Source organism: Protopterus annectens, chromosome 6.part0 (genome assembly GCF_019279795.1).
Source record: "Protopterus annectens isolate FY-2018-M chromosome 6.part0, PAN1.0, whole genome shotgun sequence".
Classification (NCBI taxonomy): Eukaryota; Metazoa; Chordata; order Ceratodontiformes; family Protopteridae; genus Protopterus; species Protopterus annectens.
Genome location: NC_056737.1, coordinates 1,731,791,909 through 1,731,813,064, shown reverse-complemented (window position 1 = coordinate 1,731,813,064; position 21,156 = coordinate 1,731,791,909). Strand labels below are relative to the sequence as shown.

The following is a 21,156-nucleotide window of genomic DNA, read 5'->3' as shown; positions in this document are numbered from 1 at the left end:
TTGAATTATAGGTTTCTGCTTGTGCTATATATAGGAGCCTTAACTGTGTAGCTCTGAAATACCCCTTCAAATCGGGTAATCCCAAACCGCTTTGCACTATTGGAAGAATCAGCTTATCCCACTTGACTCTTGACATCTTCCCTTCCCAGATAAAATCCTTCATCTCTTTAATTGTTATCCACATCTTCTTCTGTGGTTGATAAAAATATGCCTGAGCTGTGTATAAAACTAAAGGGACTAAAAACATTTTAACTGCTTGCATCTTGCAACCCATATCCATATAACAAAGCTTCCAATTTCTCAGTTTTTGAATTATCTTTTGTTTAGTCTCTTCCCACATATCCTTAGCTGCCACACCAGAATCATTTTAATCCCTGCTCCTAAGCACTTCATTTCATGGTATCCCCGCAAATATGGATATTGCTGAACCAATTTGTGTGTGGGTACATAATTTACGGCTATTGCCTTTGTTTTTGGCTTTATTAGTTTTGTATCCTGAAAAGATCTGAAACTGCCTCAAAAGGAAATGCCCTTTTCTGGTTTTTATCAGGTATAAAATATCATCTTCATATAAAGCTGTCTTTTTTTGACTAGCATACCAATTATATACTTGAATTTCTGAGTCCCTTGTTTTCTTTGACAATGGTTCTAAATATAATTCAAATAATAAAGCAAAAGAGAACACCCCTGTCTGGTTCCTCTGCTCAAACAGAAATTATCAGAGAGAAACCCACCCACTTTAATTTTAGTCTACAATGCCTCATATATCCTCCTAATCAACCTTATAATTTTATCAGGGAATACAAATGCTTCCATTTTCCTGCTCATAAACACCTAGCTTACTCTGTCAAATGCTTTCTCTGCATCAAGACCAACCAACAACAGTGGTATTTTCTTACATTCTGCTTCCCTCTGGATCATCAATCTTCTGTTAATGGTGTCAGATGTTTGCCTCCCCTTCACAAAACCACATTGATCCATCTCTAGCAATTCTGGCAACATCTTTGCCATTCTTATAGCCATTATAGACATAAAAACATTATAGTAATGGTTTACAACTGAATTGGGCATGTATGAATCTGGATCTGATGGGTCTTTACTCTTTTAGGTATTACAGCCACTACCACTTTCGTCCAGGACATTGGTGCTTCTCCTCTTAAAAGACTGTTAAACAAAACCTTCCAGATCTTTATCATTTTTTTCCCTCCTAGCTTCAAGACTTCCACAGGAATACCATCTATTCCTGGGGACCTTCCTGTGGATTGGTTATATATCACCATTTTTATCTCATCTCCTCCTATCCTGTTAGCAATTGAGCCTCATATACCTCTAACCTTAACATATTTAATTCTTCCATAAACTTTTCTATTTGTACTTTTCTTGATTTCCACATTCCTCTATTTTATACAGGCTTTCATAAAATTTACAAAATATTTCTAGTATCTCTACATGATCTCTTATCTTCCTTGGAATATGCTCCTTAAGCTTGCCAACAACCCTTTTTATTTTCTGTTGCCCGAATTGTGCTAAAAGATTTTGTGCTCTATTGTTATCAAAAATCAGTTGCTTAACAGCAATCTTTCTAAACTCATGCATATTATTGAGGTAACCTCTTATTTTCTATTTAGCTCTCTGTGCTTGCACCTCTTCTTGCGCTGTGAGATTCCCCTATTCTGCAATAGCTTAACATTTGTCAGTCCGTCTAAATAATTTTTGTTACTTTTTAACCATATCTCCTTTTCTTTTATTTCTACCTTATTTTTAAACTTCACTTTCATATTATCCCATTCACTAGATATAACTTCTGAAGAACTTTTCTAAATTCCCTAATAACTCCTGAATAATCTCGCTACCCATTCCTTAAATTCCTCTCTTTTTAACAGGTATGTGGGGAAGTGTCAATGTCTCATTTTAACTTCATTACCCTTCCTGTTTATCTTAATTATTATTGGCACATTATCTGAAATAGTTCCTGGATATGTGTCAAAACTCTATTAAATGCAGATGTTCATGTAAAATATAATTTCTGTCTAGTCCAGTTATTGTACCTTGGGGAATAAGTTCCGACTACTAAATTCAAGTCTTCTATACCACATATTTTCAGAAATTTCTTCAGAAATCTACCATCTTCTGTTATATTTTCCCTTCTAGGCCCACCAGATACATCTTCACTGTTGAAAATCAAATTCCTGTCATCACCTATAAGTAATATTCCCTGCTGAAAGCTAATTATTCTTATTAATTTTATTAAGCTCCATAATAGTGGTTTTAGGTAGAATGTAAAAACATGCCCACATAAACCTCTTTCCTTGCCAGTAGCCACTTACTACCACACATCTACCATTTTTAACTTTCTCCCTCTTCTATCAATATTCCAGTTTCCCTACCAGTCAAAGTATTCTTATTTTCCTTTGTCCCTGATATTCTGCTGTCTCCTATAGCATTGCAATTTGTACTCTGCATTTCTTAATAAAATTCAACACTCTTTCCTTTCTGGTTATACCTGTGAGACCATTCACATTCCAAGACAGGATGGAAAGTGTTGCCATTATAATAGCAGGTTATTATTCTAGCCTATTTTATATGACAGCTTTTTAGATGTCTATTTCCAACTTATTTGATACATGAACCTACTACAGTTTGGCAGGTTTTATACAGTTTCTTGTCCTCTCCATTTGAACCTATGTCAAAAGAGTTTTTGTTTTAATAAAAAAAACCTCAAAAGAACACCCCAGAACACTTGCCATAGCCTATTAACTATAACAAACACACAACTATGTACATCTTCAAATAATGATGTTCAACCCTCCTAATAGGAACTGTCCCAAATAGACAGCTGCACACATAGGCATTATCTGGCCTAAAGTTAAGTTTATTCATGCTAAGACGCATGTTACTGCCTGTGTCCTTACATACACTAACTGCTGTCTGATCTTATTTTATCTTTATTCCCCTCCCAGATTTGAAAAACGTACATGCTTTCAGAAAAGATCAACTTTTAGCCTCAAAGAAACCAGTGTTCTGTCTTTTTATTCCCATATAATCTGCTAATGTCATGGAAACATAAGAAAGAAAGACAGCCCTCAGCTGAAGTCTTCTAAAGTCATGCTGAACCATTTATTGCTAAAGGAAAACTTTTCATTACATTTAGTGTTTTCTTATTTACTTATTTCCACTTAAAACCTGTTATTAGATTAAGCCAAGAGTCTTAATCCAGACATTCGCCTATGGAAAGGTAAGAGAAATTATAACAGCTTTATGTATATTATGATCTTTTACTTTTACATCCCCCACAACAACCCATTAACTTAAATATTCTTTTGTCTGGCTTTTTCCTTCTTTTTTTGGATTGTAATTCTGACATTTCTTAATTCTAAAAAGGAAGAAAGAAAGAAAAAATACATCTGTTTAAGTTAATATCTTTATCACATACAATATCTGAAAATGCTTCACTATATAAGATGTAATTCATATTATGAAATATTTTACAGAAATACTGTTAAGAATATAAATTGTTTTGCTTACAGTTACCTTCACCCTTCCTCTTATCGTGTCCTTAGTGTCCTTTCGAACATTAATGACATGTAGTGTCCCGTCCCTCACAAGTTTAATAAAGTCATCAGAAGTCCATTATTTCCACTTTTTCTTTTACAGCCACATTTCACAAATCTGATTAATGCTTTGTAATCTCACATTTCTTCACTAATTTCCATGTTGATGGTCTTCTTCCTGTTCATCTACATTCCCCAACTCCAGACTCTGGTTCAATTCCAAGGTACTCCTGATTCTTCTAGTCAACTCCTGTGCATTTCTCCATCTGTCAAGCATTTTCCTTTGAAACACTAGAAAGGTTTCATTTCAAAGTCTCTGTATGAGAAGAATGAGAAGCAGGGTCCTTTGCTGTCTGATGCCTTATTTTTTGTTGAAGAAACATTTGTATTTCCTTCTTAGCCCTCCTTTCTGCTTCAAAATTACTTTGATCCTCCAGGAAAAAAATATTCTGCAAACAGCTGGATACAGCAGCTTGAATCTCACACGCTAATTGCTGGAATAAATGTGCTTCTCTTCTTAAGCACAGAAAATAATTATTTTCCATAAACACTCTACTGTCTTCAACTTTTAATACTTTGGCCTTCTGCCCCAATGTTGTCAGGATCGACTCTTTCTGCTGGTATGTTTGCATCTTTACTAATAAAGGTCTTGGCTGCTTTCTCATGGCCATGTTTGGATCATACACACAATGTGCCCTTTCAATAACAAATCCTGTGCTGGAATACCAGCCCAGTTGCTTATTTGTACTTTCATAAAATTAATAGTCTGTTCCTAGCAGTTTCTCTGGTACAGCAGAAAAAAATCATGTTTTCCATGTGTGTTTTGTTTTCTAATTATACATTTTTTGAAACATCTCTTCTTCAGAGTCTCATACTCAGCCAGCCTTTTCATTTTGACCTCTGACTTTTGGAGTTTTATCAGTTCATATAAATATATGTTTAAACCTCCCTCCATTTTCCAGCCTTCTGTTATTTGCAATAATATACTCCATCAGTGTTTTATTTTTTATCAACTCTGAGCACATTTGATGACTTCTCAGTGTGGCCCACCTCTCACAACAGCTGGTCATGTGGTTTCAGAATCTCAATAGAAATATGAATGGGTCAACATGGTGAGGAGAAAGTTGATAGTCTAGGTGTGTGTGTGTGTGTGTGTGTGTGTGTGTGTGTGTGTGTGGAGGGGGGGCAAAAACATAACAGAAAATATTTCCCTGCACTCCTCAACCTTACCACTGCTCCTTTCCTATGCCCAGCATCTCTTCTTCAGATACTTGCTTGTTTAACAGCTCCACATTCTCAGTGTACTATGAACTCCAAACCGCAAGTACCTATATGAGTATTACATTTCACACAGCGGTATATAATATGACTAAGATGAAACATATGCATGCGTTTTTGTTTTGATCCATAATTTGGATTATTGTCAGTATGCCTTTTATTGGCATGTACATGCAACAACTGTTTGTACATTAGAAACATCAGGGAGAAATTTTATTTCACAAACTATTTTGACATCATCATTTGCTGTTGTGGACAGTAAAAATGAACTCTCAAATATACTTGTGTTATGATTTGGCTGGATAATGAAAAGAAAACAAGTACTGTGGTACACGTTACTTGTTTAAATAGATATACATGTAGTATTTTTGGTAAAGTGATGTATGTTTAAAAAACATTGCTCAGGCACTATAAAAAATTCAGGTAAATTTGGGTTTTATGTCTGAACACCTTTTTTAATTACTAAAACAATGCTGTAATATTTGCCATGTACAAGCAGCTTTTTCTTAGTACACTACTTTTTCATCTGATAATTCATCTACATATTTCCAGGATAACATGCCTTTCATTAATAGATATGGGTATATTATCCAGACATTACACAATATAGTACAAATGGCACAATAAGAATTTTTTTAGTAAAATTAAGTTTATTGAAGACTGAAATATACAGCAACATTTTGAAACTGAAAACATAGCAGTACGTGTTACAGTGAGTGTTGATAGCAATTATATTTACTTTACAATTGGAATGCCAACAAAAAATAAGATGCCCGTAAGAGAAAGCAATTAATGTGGCAAAATCAGTGAAGATAAACATTTTATCTATACATACGGTGAAGAATTAGGTCACCTGTGTATCATGTGCAATGTGCAATGAGGCAATATCAAAAAAGCTACACATGTATGTTTTGTTTCAACATTCAATGTATTTCTCTTGAAATTACATCTTGTTTTGGAAACAATTTAACAGAATCATATATATGTATATAAACCTTTTCAGAAAATTCAAATGCGTGTTGTATTAAATTCCATTTTAATATTGCACAATTAAAATGAAGCTGAATTGGTATGGACCACTATTATAGTGCAGCTAAGCTGTACAGATAAGGCAATCTTCCTTATGTTTTCAACATGCTGTTAAATTTATAGTGTTTGTAAAATGAACTGTGAATTATGTAGCATTTTTAATAAAGGTTGATTTTATTTGTATATAAAAGTATTATTTATCTGCCTTTGAAGTACCTCCTAAAATATATTTTTAAAAATGTTTTCTTAATAAATTATTAACAGATTATTTTTACATAAACAAAATTTTAAAGGTTTATTGCTACTTTTTAACCCCTGGTAATTTTAATTGTAAAATGTATTTCCCAGTGATATTCTATATAACGTGCATGATCCAATCAAGCCATGTTTTAAACTGTAACAATTAGCTTTCTGAGTGGATTGCAGAGAGTTTAGGATCAGTATGAATTTCTGCTGCAAATGCGTGTATTCAAACTGGGAAGTATTACAGCCCAAAACATTTACAACTGAGGTAACTAATGAAAAAAAATATTTACAGCAATTTTAATCTGCTTTTTAGTGTAATATGGCCAGCATACTGCTACAGACACCACTAGTTAATATGAGTAATGTTGTCTAAGAAACCAATGGCTTTTAATATGAGACTAAGTAACAAGGAACTCTAAAGAGACCTGGTGTCTAAATCACTCTGACCAGTATTGACCAGGATTTATCAAAGTTAATTTTCATTAAATCAGTATTTATTTTTAAAGTTATGTGTAATCACATCAATGTTCATTTGTTCAGTGAGTTGGTGCATGCCACTCAGCAAATGTTCACACTTGGCCCAAGAAGTAATTTCAAAGATATCACTGACCGTTCCACTATTTCATTAAAAGAGGTGATAAGCTCATGAATAATCATGATGATTATATACTAAACAATGACCAGAAAACTAAATCAAGTAAGAGCACAAGTTTCTAAACATTTAACCTGTATCATAATCTATTTCTGAATCTCACAGTTCTTTTATACTCAAGTATTGTTTCAATTTATGAAACTCCAAGAAATATTGATGAAACAGACTTTTTCCTGCTATAATTAATTTCTTTTACAGATGACAAACTGTGAACTATAGCCTTTGTATAACAGAATTAGATTCACAATGGAATTTAGAGATATCCCCCAAAGGGGTTACTAAATCCAGGTTTAGTCTACAGACAGTAAGATGACCCCTTTCCCGCAATGTGAAGTAATTAACTTTTTGCAATAATATAGTCACAGCAGCATAATATTGCTCATTATCCATAATTTACAGAGAAGCTTTTAATTTTCAGCCAAAACATTAAATTATGTTTCTATTCAGAGTTTAAATTTCCAATTATCAGGGGATGCCTTATGCAAAAATACAATAACTTACTGGGAGCAAAAACAATTTCATACTATAGTAGCACAGCCTTACATTCACAACCAGTGACCATAAACAAGGCCTCCTCAACAGTTCATCTAAAATAGAGTGGAGAAAGTAGCAGTAAGTAAAACTGCTCTAGATACAGAATAATGAATGGCTGTTTTTCAGAATCCTCTGTTAGCATTATTAATTAGAATCGACCCAACGTGGATGAACAAACAGGTTCTACAGCAGCTTACACCATAGCTATTTCATACTACTTTATGTAAATGCATGTTAACATGTTAAGTATTCCTATTTCCAACTTTAAATCGTAATTTAAAAATTACCAAAATACCACGGAATGCTCTTAAAAGGGAATCAAGTTACAGAGTTCTCCGTACCAGAAAAGTCATTTTATCATATTGCACCATAAATATTTAAGCATTAATGTCAATCTGATGTTGGAATACAATAATGTCAAAACACTAGAGAATAAGCAACAATATTTACTCATTACAAAAAAAAAGACGAAACTGTTACATCCTACTGAAGAATACAAATGCAGTTGTTATAGAGTAACAATACAACAAAAAACAAGTACAGTTGTAAATCAATTATACACCAAACCTTTATATTTGCCTGCAAATAGTTTTTCCAGACATACTATGGCAGCAATGCAAGTTCTGTTATGCATTACATACAACAAACATTCAAATGTAATATGTCAAACTGCTGACTAAAGCAATCTACAACATTTCTAACAGTGCTACATCACAATATTTTGAATGCTATGATGAAATGCCATACGGATTATGTTCATGCTTTTACATACCAGTTTGTCCTGTGTAAAAGAATTCCACATTGTCAAATATTGTTCCAATTATTGTACCTTTTTTGCTTACATACATACAATTATATTGTGTGTGATTTATAAATATGCTGTATTTGCTTAGTGTCCTGGATCACTGCTGAAAAGGGTTTGTGATACTACAAAAGTAACTTCCAAAATTAACTACATCCATGTCTAAAATACAAATGTTAAGATTATGAAAAGTAATCTGAAATGTAAAACTTCTGATTTTTTAAGGCCTCTGCAGCAACTACTAATTTCCCTGACACTCAGCATACATAGCAGGGACTGCTGGACTTCAGAATATGAATTAAAAGGTAATGTGCTAACAAAAATATAGAAGGAGGCAGCTAGTTACCTACTGTGTCAAAATTGTGAACATTACGGCATAACAAGTCAGCAATTCAGCAAGTACTTTGGGTGACCATTTGAAATGTCAGGACTAGCTACAGCAAGTCCCAAAATACAGACACTGAATGCCCAAAAGAATGAACTTACATATACTAAGTTTGAGATGGCATTTCCCGGAATATTCCCTTTTCTCTGAGGTATGGTAATCTCTAAGACGGTATCCATAAGTACGTGTGTATGTGTGTGTGTGTGTGGGGGGGGGGGGTGAGGGTGGGAGTGCAGGTAGGCATCCTCTCTTCCGCAAAAAGAAGTTTAAAGGAGAAGAGCAATTTTTGAGATTTGTTCTCCTGTGTTTTTGGTCTTTTTTCTGGCATGTTAGCACTTGGTATTTTGAGTGCTAACATTTCAATAGGGAGCCCATGCTTTCATATACAAGATACCTGAACTATTTTAATTAATGACTGAGCAGATTTTAAACATATGCATCCCTTCCCATGACTTAATACAAATATCTGTGTTTTTAGCTAAAATGTTTACACAGAAAACATACGAAAATTGCAGTGCTGCTATACTGATCTCACGATGACCTAATTTTAGAAGATCACGATGCTCTCTTTAACATCAGGGACTGATATCACAAATAACATCTTTGCTGTGGGATGGGAGACTCAAATGTATTCAGTAAAAATCTGCATATAGTATTCACCATGACTGATAGGGGAGTGCAGAAAATAATCAAAGACTACATGAAGACTAAATGCTTTCAGCGAAAGCACAATGCTTAAGCTTTTAAATAAACTCATGAACTGCTCAAAAACTGTTACTACTTACTGCCTTACTTGTTGTTACTGCTTGAATTAGCCTTTCTACAACTTCCTTTTATGAGAAATAAGAGCTACATTTTTATACCATGTCTTTGCCATACATTTGTAAAGTGGGACATTTCTTGACAGTTCACTTCGGAACTCTGTATTTTATGAGATAGGAAACACTTTTCTAAATGATATATTTAAGATACAAGCTTAGATGCATTTTTTGCAAAAAAAATCAAAATAATATTAAAACAAAAACTTGATTAAAAAGGTGAAAAAACTCTGCAAGAAACAAAACATCGCTATTGCTGTTAAATATCCATTACAAATTCAACTTTTTTCAGGGTTTAATGAATGCCTTTGAAATGTGACTGTCAAATGACAAGATCTGCATTTGTTATCACGTAAAGTATTAAATTCATATTTTCCACAGACAGATATGCACAGCATATTATCAGCAGTGTGCGTTGTATGAACAAGTAACTCTGTTCTTTTCTGACTGCAAAAACTATAAGTAATGACAAATCCATATTTGTACAGCTTAAGCCTTGCCTTTGTGATATTGCCACAAGTGTATTAAAAATAAAAATATATATAACATTTAAACATATTATAAAGACAAACGACCTTCACTTTTATTCTGTTAACAGAAAAAAGTCTAGTGTGACAAATGTTAACGCTACCTAACAGAAGCATAAGTGATAAATACCCTGGTGAAACAAATATGGAGTGAAGGAACAAATTGTATCTCACAACATCTTATTCACATGTAAACATGTTTCTTTTAGCAGATCTTGTTGACACTTATGAAATGATTGGGATGTGTGGTACAAGAGTTGAACTTGCTGTTTATCTGAACAATAAAAATTCAAACAAAAACTAGCTTTGCTCAACTGAATTTTAACATTTACATCTGAACTTTTACAAGACTATGCTTTAATCAGTGAAAAAAAATGAATGCAATAATATTCTCAGCATAGATGTTTGATACTGAAAATATTCTGCTGTCTCTTTCTGAAGACAAATTCTTTGCCTTTAGTGGAGGAAGTTCTTAAGCCAGGGGTTCCCAAAGTGTGCGCCACGACACCCTGGGGAGCTGCGGCTTCCTCACAGGGGCGCCGCAAACTAATACCCTTCATTTATGATTTTTTTTCATTTTTTCTTTTGTTTTTGAATTTTCGCGGTGTTTGAGCTGACGTCATCGCATGCGCGATGACGTCAGCTCCATCAGGGCTACCAGCCTGTTGGAATTGAGCAAGGAGCTCATGCATTTCTGGCTGGGCATGGCTGCTCAAATGCGAGCGGGAATGGCAACGAATGGATTATGTTCAGGGAACAAGAATCAGACCTGCGGAAGAAACAGCCAAAAAGAATGAAGACTCCATGCAAGTAAGGAAACTTTCAGAGAAGAGTGTGTGTGTGTGTGTGTCTGTTGAAAATGGATGAAAGAATGAATGAAATTGTTTTCAGCCACACTCACGTACTGCACCACATTGTTTATGTATGCAATGAAGCATAAGGAAGTGTACATGAGTATAATTGCATATTTCAATAAAGCCTGGGATAGTTGGTGTATAGGGTGGGAGGTTGGCATAATGGTTAAGGTGTCTTACAAGCACAATGTGCAGGGTTTGATTCTCACATTGGGTAATTGGCTAGGCTTAAAAATGTCCTACAAGGGCAGTTAGCCTAGTACTAATCTATGAACCTATGAAAGGAAGAGAGTGTAAGCTGAGACTAGCCTCCAGGAGATGTACAGGATCATAGCCATGTGTGGTTAAAGTGTTTTTTTTTTTCTAACAGGGTTTTGAAGACAAATAGGCTACATGGTTTATTAAGTGAGGTAGGTCTAACAGTTCTAAGTCTCTGATACATAGTTGGAGTAGAGGAAATTTCCAACAGTGTTATGGGTATTTCTTTTAGTAAGTAGAAGTTTATCCATTGAGCATAGTGACCTGGTGGTGGAGTAGGGAATCTTGATGTTTAGTAAGGCTGAAGAGTTTTATTAGTGATATTATGGACTGTAGCCTCTCAGGTAATAGACAGTTTGGTAGTTCAGGCCAGTGGAGTTGTGTCAAGGCCAGAAAGAGATGAGATGTCACTCTATGGCTGACTGTAAAGCTAGTAATTTTACTTATTTTAGCTTTGAGACTAGAGGTCTGTGAATGAGGGTAAGTGTATAATAATGAGGGGAGGAGGTAAGCTGAGGCTCTATGTAAAATTTAACTCTGCTCCATGACTATCAAAAGTCACAAAATAATGTGTGGCTGAGAGATAAAGCCTGGAAGGTCTAGCTTCTAAAGAGAATACAATCCAACCTACAACCTCAGTAGCTATTTGCTTTGGTATAGCCAAGCCTTTGATGGATTATATTCATAGCTTACTGTGGAGATTAATCTTTAGGTGTTTATCAGTGGTGACACCAAGTACCTTTGTGTGAGTGATTACTTCAGTAGAGGTGTTGTTGGCTGAGATGATGAAAAAGTTTCTGTTTGTATTAGAGAGATTTTTGGGTATGAAAAGTCTGAACTTAGTTTTTAACGCTTAACAGGAGGTAAGATTTTTGGAGCCAGGACTCAGTGGAAGAGAAGGCATTTTTTTCCTGAAGCTGGGATATTAAGTAGGCAGTGTAGATGACTATAGCATCATCTGCACATTTAATGAAATATTAAAGAGGATGGGACCTAGTATGCAGTCTCAAAGGTCTCCAAGTGACATTGGCAAGAATGAGACGCATTCATTGAGCCGTTTAACTGCTTGGTTACTGTTTGACAGATAGCTGTGAAACCAGGGAGGCATAGTGTGATCAAGATTTAGTAAAGTCAGTCAGTGGAGAAATATTCTTGGTACGTGGTACTGAATTTCTTAGATCAAAGAACAGAAAAGATACTAGTTTACAAGACTCTGTCTGAAGACTGACTTGGTTGTTGAAACAGAGGAGAGCGGTAGTAGTGCTTTGGTGATGTCTGAAGCCATGCTAAGCTGAAAAGAGAACTTGTTAGCAAGAAGCATGAGGAGTTGGCTTGGATGCACCTTTCAATTATTTTGATAAGGAGAGATAGTATGACAATGGGTGATAGCTGTAAGCAATGATGTGACAGTGGGAAATTCAGTGGAAATACCTCCCTTGTGTAGAGTATTTTTTCCAAAATATCTGTTGCATAGTTTTCTTGGATTGACTTATTTATTAAGTTTGAGACAAGCTAAGCTAGTGTATCAGCAGCCATTTAGAGGTATTCAGTGGGGAGGTTATTAATGGCTAATGTGTTGTGTTTAAACTTAGGGAGAATAGTGTCATTGGGAGCAGGATTGAAATTGAATACAAACTTATGTGTGGATTGTTGGAGGGTATTTTAAATTTGCCTGACAAGTGGCTGCTAGTAAGAGTGGATGCATTTTCAATGAAGCATGTGTTGAATTGGTTGGCAATGGAATCTACATGGTTTGCACTGGTAGGAGGTAGCTCAGCTGGGCTGCCAGGATTAAACATATTATTTATGGAGGTCTAGAACAGTTTTGGATTCTTTTAGTGGGTATTTTGAAGAATAGTACAATAGGTTTCTTACCAGCTCTAATGTGTAGTTTGGTTTGATTGTGTAGTTCTTGAAAATGTTGTAGGTTGGATTGTATTCTCTTTAGAAGCTAGACCTTCCAGGCTTTATCTCTCAGCCACACATTATTTTGTGACTTTTGATAGTCATGGAGCAGAGTTAAATTTTACTGTTTTGCATCTGATAGGTGCTTGTTGTTTTGTTTACCACACTGAGAAAGGTTTCATTGAAATGAGTGACAGTTTCATCCTGGGGCAGAGATTTTAGTATTTGCCAATTAAGATGTTTTAGGTTGGATATGAAGGTGTCACTGTTAAACTTACTTAAATTGTGTAAAAGTTGTAGTGATGTTTTTTGTGGTATGACTTTCTTCCTAAAAGTTTTGGAAGGTGATCTCTAAGAGAGTTTGAAAGGGTGCAAATGCACGCAAATTTATTTGGGTTGGATGTAAGAGTTCAGTCAAAGGCAGATTTTTTTTTTTTTTTTTTTTTTTTTTTTTATAGTTTGACAAAGCCTTATAATATGCACTTTATGCACGCCGCGGGGGGGGGGGGGCACCTTGGGTAAACCTGGATTCAGCAAGGGAGCAGAGAATCGAAAAAGTTTGGGAACCACTGTCTTAAGCCATATGCACTATTGATGCTTTAAGTTCTACTGTGATCATAACAGGATGATTTCAACAATTAATATTTCTATTTGGTTGCTGCACTGTCCTGAACTCAAAGCTAGCACCGATTATAAACCACTCATGGCAAATGGCAGAGCTAAGAATGTCTGTTCTTCATATGAGCAGCAGAGAAATAAATATGATTTAATGTTTCTCATATAATGTATTCAGGTGTAACTAGCTGCTTTTCTGTTTGGTGCAACCATCACCCACTCAATCCCTTTAGCCCTCCAAAACAGAAAAAAAATCTCTTCACCCAAGTTGAGGAGCAAAATTTTCCTTCTTGTAAACTGTAGCAGACTGATTGCTACTTGGCTACATTTGTAGCAAGTAACTGCTGCAGTTTTCTACCACACAAATAGAGCAATACAGTGCTTTTTTTATGGTGATACATGTTAAAGAGCGATCATTATCAGCTGAATGTGTCCCCTAACACTTTACATCCAGGAAGGCTTTCTCTTCATCCCACCCTATCTACACTAGAGATAATGTGATAATCTAAAATCTACAAGGGATTATTGGGGAAAAAAACACAGTATTACTAATAAGTCACAGTATTTTATATTACAAAATGTGTTTGCCTGGGATATTGCATTTAATATTTAGCAATTTATAATCTAACACAAAGGTTCATTTTTACAAGCATACTGAACTGCAGTAGTTTGATTGAACTACTTTGAGAAAATGTCCTGATGTAGTCGTTTCTACTGGGATGGAACAGAAAGCAGAAACAAACATTTTGTTAATGTTTGGGAATTTGAAAATTTTTGTCAGAGTTGCCATTGAACAAATGTAACTCATTCTGTATAGTGTTTACATTATATACTTGTTGAATGTGCCAGCATACTGCCTTTTTTACACTCAACTCCTACTCAGCTAAAAATCATGTGACCAAATGGCTGAGCATGCAGAAATCAATAAAATCTGCAACATATAATAGCAAAAAGAAGTTTTATGATCTTTATGTACAAATCACTTTCAATTGTTGTATGAATGAGTCCAGATACCACCCCTTTTTATAACAAATGCAAAAGAACCAAGAAGTATCCTATACTTAGTTACATGTAACAGGAAAACGTACTCCCTTTGCAGCATTCTTTTCAAAAGACAGTTCAGTTACCATGGCAGTGATGAGTACTGTAGTCCAGCATTAGAAAAAAAAATGTCAGTGCAACAAAGAAAAAGGACGTATCAGACACAACTAGGAGACCAAAATGTATAGGATGAGCTTTGTTCTGTAGCAATAAAACCAGATACTGTTTTCAAAGTGGGGTATGGTTACTAGTATTACAGTAATGGAGTGGTCAGTTTAAGAGGAGTGTTCTCATTAATTTCCTAATGCACGACTGCATGTCGCTACATTAATATGGGCTACACGAAGGCTAAGCTTCTACAGCACCATCTCCATTTTCTTGAGGCTGAAGCTGCTCTCTTTCCTGCTCCTCCTGTGGCGGACGCACACGTTTGAAGAATCCCACCTGTAATTAATAAAACAAAAATACATCACGGTTTTGCTGCAATAAATATAAAAATATTTTATAAGAGCTTATTGTAATGGCATGTCCTGTAGGAGATTTCAGTAAATGAGGTAATTAATAAAGGAAATTAAAACAAATGTATTTTAAGCATCATTTAAGACCCTTCAGCAACATCATGACTGTTCAATCAATGTCAACAAATTGGGTTTGTTCTCCTCCTGTTCTTCCTCAAACATATTCCTGGAGCCCTGAGACATAGCCAGTCTGATGTAATTATATTTATGTGCTGTAGTTCACCTGGGTGGTACAGGATACACATAATGGGTCACAAATGAGACAACAATTAGCATAAGTTGTTGGTGAATGGGACAGTTTGGTGCGAGAGTCGGGCTGCGGTACAGTTAGAGGTGGTGAGGGAAAATATATGTACCATGAAAGGGATCTGCAGTTATCATGGAGATGCAAAGACCTTGGAAACAGTAACATTAGCTGGGTGTACCGAACTGACAAAAATGCGCTGCTGAAGGAGTTGTTTAATTTTGGCAGGCGCTTTACTATAAATGGCGTGTGTGTGTGTGCACGTACACAGTTGAATGTGAAGGTATGGTTATTGTTTTACAGTATGAACAGTTTCAGCATTACTCTGCTGATCTTTGCACTGGATTTTGCTAAGGCAAGTAAGTGTCAAAAAGCAGATAAAATAAATTATTGCTATCTAACTAAGCTACAGTTACTGTTGTGGTTACCTTAGTGCACATTCATTTATGTTATGTTAAATATTCTAACTGTACAGTGTTTTCTGCCATTTCTGTAAGCTCCACTTTGGGTGACAGCACTTCTACAGAACGTTCCACTACCCTACTGTACTTGCATGCAATGTGTTTTGCACACTCCCATGGGAGGCTTACCAGAAAATGGGTAGTGTACCTATCCAGCAAATAAATTAAATGGTGCTCAAAACGTGAAGAGTTTGACAAGGAGGTAACATGTCAGGTTATAATGTCCAAATAACCAAAGTGTAATATTGAGTGTTAAAGATGCATATACATTTTTTAATATATCATAAATGAGTAACAATATGTTACACATGTTTTTCTCACGTGTTTTTATACTATATAACAAAAGTGCAATGTTGTGTTTTAAAGAAGTACATATATTTTACAACAAAGCACAAATTATTTAAAAATGTATAAATGTGTTTTTATACTAAAATAAAACAGAGCAACAGCAGCAAGCCAAGGACCAATGCACCCAGAATCAGCATATAACAAGCAAAAATCTCGAATAACTTCCAGTGAACAGGATCCAAATATTATGTAAAAGTTTATTGAGACAGGTTAGCGCTTTCACCAATAATGGCTTCCTCAGACCTGGGTGCGTTGGTCCTTGGCTTGCTGCTGTTGCTCTGTTTTATTTTATTGTTTGGGTTCTTTTACCGCAGAGCAGCATTTACCTCAACGGAGCACTTATTGGACTGTTTGCTGTTGTTTTTATACTAAAATGTGACATATATATGCATATGTGATTGTTTTACAACTGTATGGCAACAGGGTGTGATATAAAACTATAGGCTGAATGAGCAGAATTAATAAATATTCATAAGGTTATATTTTATTCATGAGAAGTTAATTGATTGAGCATTCCCATTGGAACTTGATTTTTTGAAAATGTATTATATAAGGGGAGAAACACACATTTCACTGTTCTGAAGAAGTCTGCAGTTAGCAGATGAAAGCGCTTAAACTGTGTGTAAAATAGTTTTTACCCTCAGGGGTTAATTTTTATTTGTTTTTTTATTAAAAGTGATTTTTGAAAGTAAAAAAAAAAAAAAAAAAAAAAAAAAAAAAACCTGTGTGTAAAATAGTTTTAACCCTCAGGGGGTTGTTTTTATTTGTTTTTTTTATTAAAAGTGATTTTTGAAAGTAAGCATTTGCAGTGAGTTGCGGTCCTTGTTAGCATATATTTGGTATATATATTTGGTCGCATATACGCTTACAACTTGGCATTTAATAATTGTTGAGTCCTTAATTAGTTGTTCTGCCTTCTGAAATGTGTCACGCATTAAATCTTTCAAAAAGAATATGCCCCAAGCACTAACACAAGCACGAAACACAGGCAGTAGAGGGTCCTCCCTGAGATTACTACAAGCTTCTCCCTGAGATCCAACAAGGATATGCAGCCTTATAATTCTTATGTGCTTTTCCTTAGTGGATTAGTCCCAATAGGCATGGGCTTTTTCAAGGGAAACTGACATGGCATTCATAATGACTACAGGTCATTTGGACAGGAAACCAACAAAATTATGCAACCATCTTTATTGGGTACTGTGGTACATTTTCAATACAAGAAGCTAAGCAAACATGCTCAAGAAGAGTCAGAAGGACAATATGCTACATTGCTCCTGTAGTGACCACTGATACTGATGCTGGAAATATGTTTGATGACCACTTACTAGAAACAGATGCAGATGATATGTCTCATGATTTCAACAGTGATGCTTTGTGGAGAAAAATTGTGCAACAAACTGAAGTAGGAGGTGAGACATCAAAATTACAAACCTCTGAAAATGCTGTAACTGGAGTAGTATCATGGCTGCTGCTAAGGTGGGATCAGCTTCTAAGCTGACCACTTATACATCATCAATCGGAAACAGTTTTCACTAGTATGAAAGTACAGCTCTATTAGTCATGGTCTGCTGGGACAGAAAACATCCATTGATTCAGTTGTTACTACAAGTGTAAAGAATTCCATAAGTTGAGTTACACATGGTTCTGCTTCTAGCAGTACTATAGTAACACTGGGACAAAAACACTTTTGGTTGAGAATTAAGGAGTCCCATATGGACTGCTTATAATTTTGAGATTTGATTATAAAACCTTCAGTGCTACGTAATGAACAAGTATGTATTTTTAATTATTCCCCCAACAGACTTTTGTATTTGTGATATGCGTAACAACAAAAACCCTGAATGGCGTGGGAAATATTTTTTAAATTGATGCTGTTATTCGGCTTAACATGATTAACATTTGAACCAAGGGTGGGAAATGTATATTGAGTTATATGCTGTAATGTCCATTTGAAACCACTAAAGAATAAATTTGCATGTTTAAACAGTACATGCTGTGTTTGTAATGGTGGCAAACAAAAGAGGTGCTTTGCTTTTGGTGAACAGGGGTGTGTTTAAACTGCCATATGAAAAGTGTCTTGCTCAGTTTATGGTCATGTAGTACATAACAAAAAATGGTGACTGCTTGAAAAAGTATATAAGATGTTGGTCCTTAGGACATTTCCAGATGGATTACTCTAACAATATTCATAACACAGTACTTTTGGAAAAACTCCAAGGTGCTAAAAGCAGTATTGAAGAAATGCACACCTACACTACAAAGGCAAGTGATACATACATACATTAATTAATTAAAAAAAATAGGTTGATACAGTGAAGATCATGTTAGGGTACAAGGGAACCCCTGGTTCTTATTTACTGAAAAATATAAAAGCTGAAATTTACAATCAATCTGATATGCTGGAAACACACACTGACATCAGCCCAGAAGAAGTGAATTTGACAGATTAGTAACTCTCCATGGCTCTAAGTTCCAAAAATTTGAAGACCCCACCGCAAAAAAAATGGCAACAAAAACCAACTAAATAAATCATGACAGGAGTAAAAACACCACTTTGTGTGTGTATATATATATATATATATATATATATATATACATTTTATTTTTTAGATTTGTTAGGTTAATGTTATAGATTATTACTGTTTTTTAAACCTTTATTGAATTATTTAAGACATAGGGAAACATACATTTACATAACATAAAACAAACTGTTAACATGGTCACAGTTACAAACAACATACACCACATTCATTCTTTTATACAATTATCATCAATCTAACATTATATAAATTGTTCAAATCCTCCCTTCCTAAAATGCCTCCTTCTCCAAAACATTATTCTGCATGTATTATTCCCATAATTTTCACTTATTTTCTAAGTATCCTGCTCTAAGCCTTTTCTGGAGATCCCCCTTCCAGTTTTTTTTATCTCTGTTACAATATTCACTACTTTAAATACAGTTTGTTTAGACTTTGATTTCCATTTTCTAGTATTTGCTTTCTGGCAGCCACCAGAATTAAACTTAACAAGGCCTTACTATTTCGAGGGAATTCAGTATACCCCAGCTCAAAAAAAAATAATTTCCTTAGTTACACCCATCATCCAATATTTTCAACAAAGTACTTTGCAAAAAACAAAAGAAACATGTAGCAAGGCTAGACTTTCCACTGTGTGATTCCTTAAACCTTTTGTATTAGAGGCAACATGGGATATATGCAAATCAGCCTTTAAGGATATCAGGTGTTTCAGCTATACGGCAATTCTGAATGTCCATGACTTTTTTCTTTTCAAGTCTATTTATGGCCAAATTCAGGCCAGAAAAGCTGATATCTGTTATTGACTTCCAATAATTTAAAACTTTATTTTTTGATGAGCTGCTTGCTCTTGTACCTTTTAATTTTAAGTTTCTCTCAGTAAACAACGTCCAGACCTCTCAGTTTATTGCCTTCACCTTTAGTCAGAGTGTTTCCATGAAAACATAAGAAGAGAATGGAATGCTTAGCTGCAAACTTCTCAACTGCCACTGAACATTTATTTGCTTAAAGAAAACTATTCATTACATTGTGGTCTCATTTTAAAACCCACTTGCTTACAGAAAAACTTGTCATTAGATTAAGCCAAAGGCATTAATCCAGACATTTACCTTTGCAAAAGTAAAATAAATCATTTCAGTTCTACATATATTATAATCAGTGCACTTTTACACCCCATTCCCCATCCCAGGAGCCCAAGATTACAACCTATTAACTTAAATATGCTTTTGTCCAGCCTTTCTTCTTTTTTTACATTTTAATGCATACATTTCTTAAAACCACAAAATAAGGAAAAAGTAGCTGTTTACTTTAATATCTTTATCACATACAATCACTGGAAATGTTTCACTATATAAAATGCAATTCATATCAGGAAATGATTTCTGCAAAAAAAGTTAAAAATTGTTTTGTCAAATTTTACTAAATAATATTGGAACAAGTATACAAAGTGGAAGAAGTATAAAAATAGAACTAGGCATTAAGTAAAAAAAATTTAATATGAGATCTTAAAGAAGTATCTGGGAAATTATAGATTTTCTACAAAAGGAACAGGAAGATATCTATTTATTAACTCATTTAAATTGTGTAGAATTTTGCTCACTTAGTAACTGGAGTGCTTGGGCATAATTATTTTGGTTAGAAAAGTATTGCATAACAACGTTAATAAGGGTTTTGACTTGTCATCTAAGTATAGAACTATATATATCTTCAAATAGGGAAAGAGAATAATGTGTTGTTATATGGGTTGGGAACTTTAATAGTGGTATTAAGGAGAAGTCAGAAAGCAAAGAAGCCTTTTTGATGCAGATGATAGAATGGCTAAATTATTGTTTGGACAGCATGGTTTTGTTTCCATAGGACCTTTGTTGCCATATTCTGCTTTTAGTTCTTTACAAACCAGAGAAGTCTGTCATACAAAAGGATGGAATTTAGAAATATAACACTAAGATACAGCCATAGAATATTCAAGGATGACTATATCTTAAGTGAAGTTAATGCAGAAGGTCACACCGAGTACACAGGTACAGTTATTTTTAAAACGGATTAGCATAAGAAGGTGAGCCTTTGTTTTGAAAGGTTGTATGACTATGTTGATATGCACAGCTTCTGTGATGGATAAAGTGTTAAGCAGTTAAAAAAATGGTGACTACAGATAGTCATATCAAAAAAGTAAGGATTGTTTCTGTAGAGTTATGCAAGGATACAGTAATAGGCTTAAAAGGTTCAGTGTCTCAAATGACAAGCTTATAACCTGCTGGCCTTCAAAAAGCCTGACTGCTGCAACCCTATGCTGATAACTTTGCATGCTGATGTGTTCAAAGATTCATAGGTTAATAGTTGGCAGGTAGTCTGGACAAAATATTAAGTCTAGCCATGTATGCTAGGAAGGCTAGCCATTAGATCACCTCCCTTCTTGATAACAGACATACTGTTAATAACTAGTGTAAGTTTATGTGAACCCAACCGATCATAAAGGTAGCTAAGGTGTTACACTATCTAACATGCAATAGAAGTTTTTTACATAAGTAGGGAATCATTTGGGTAATAAGTCTATCA

The 21,156-nt window shown here is 34.8% G+C and overlaps 1 protein-coding gene across 1 annotated transcript in view; it reads right to left on the bottom strand.

Moving 5' to 3' along the window:
* Positions 1-5,459: 5,459 nt before the first annotated feature.
* Positions 5,460-21,156, bottom strand: part of ITGAV (integrin subunit alpha V) — a 1,332,605-nt gene continuing 1,316,908 nt past the window's right edge. Inside the window, exon 31 of the mRNA XM_044075123.1 lies at positions 5,460-14,939. Coding sequence (XP_043931058.1) covers positions 14,844-14,939 — 96 coding nt within the window. The 3' untranslated portion in view covers positions 5,460-14,843. The remainder of the gene's footprint in view (positions 14,940-21,156) is intronic.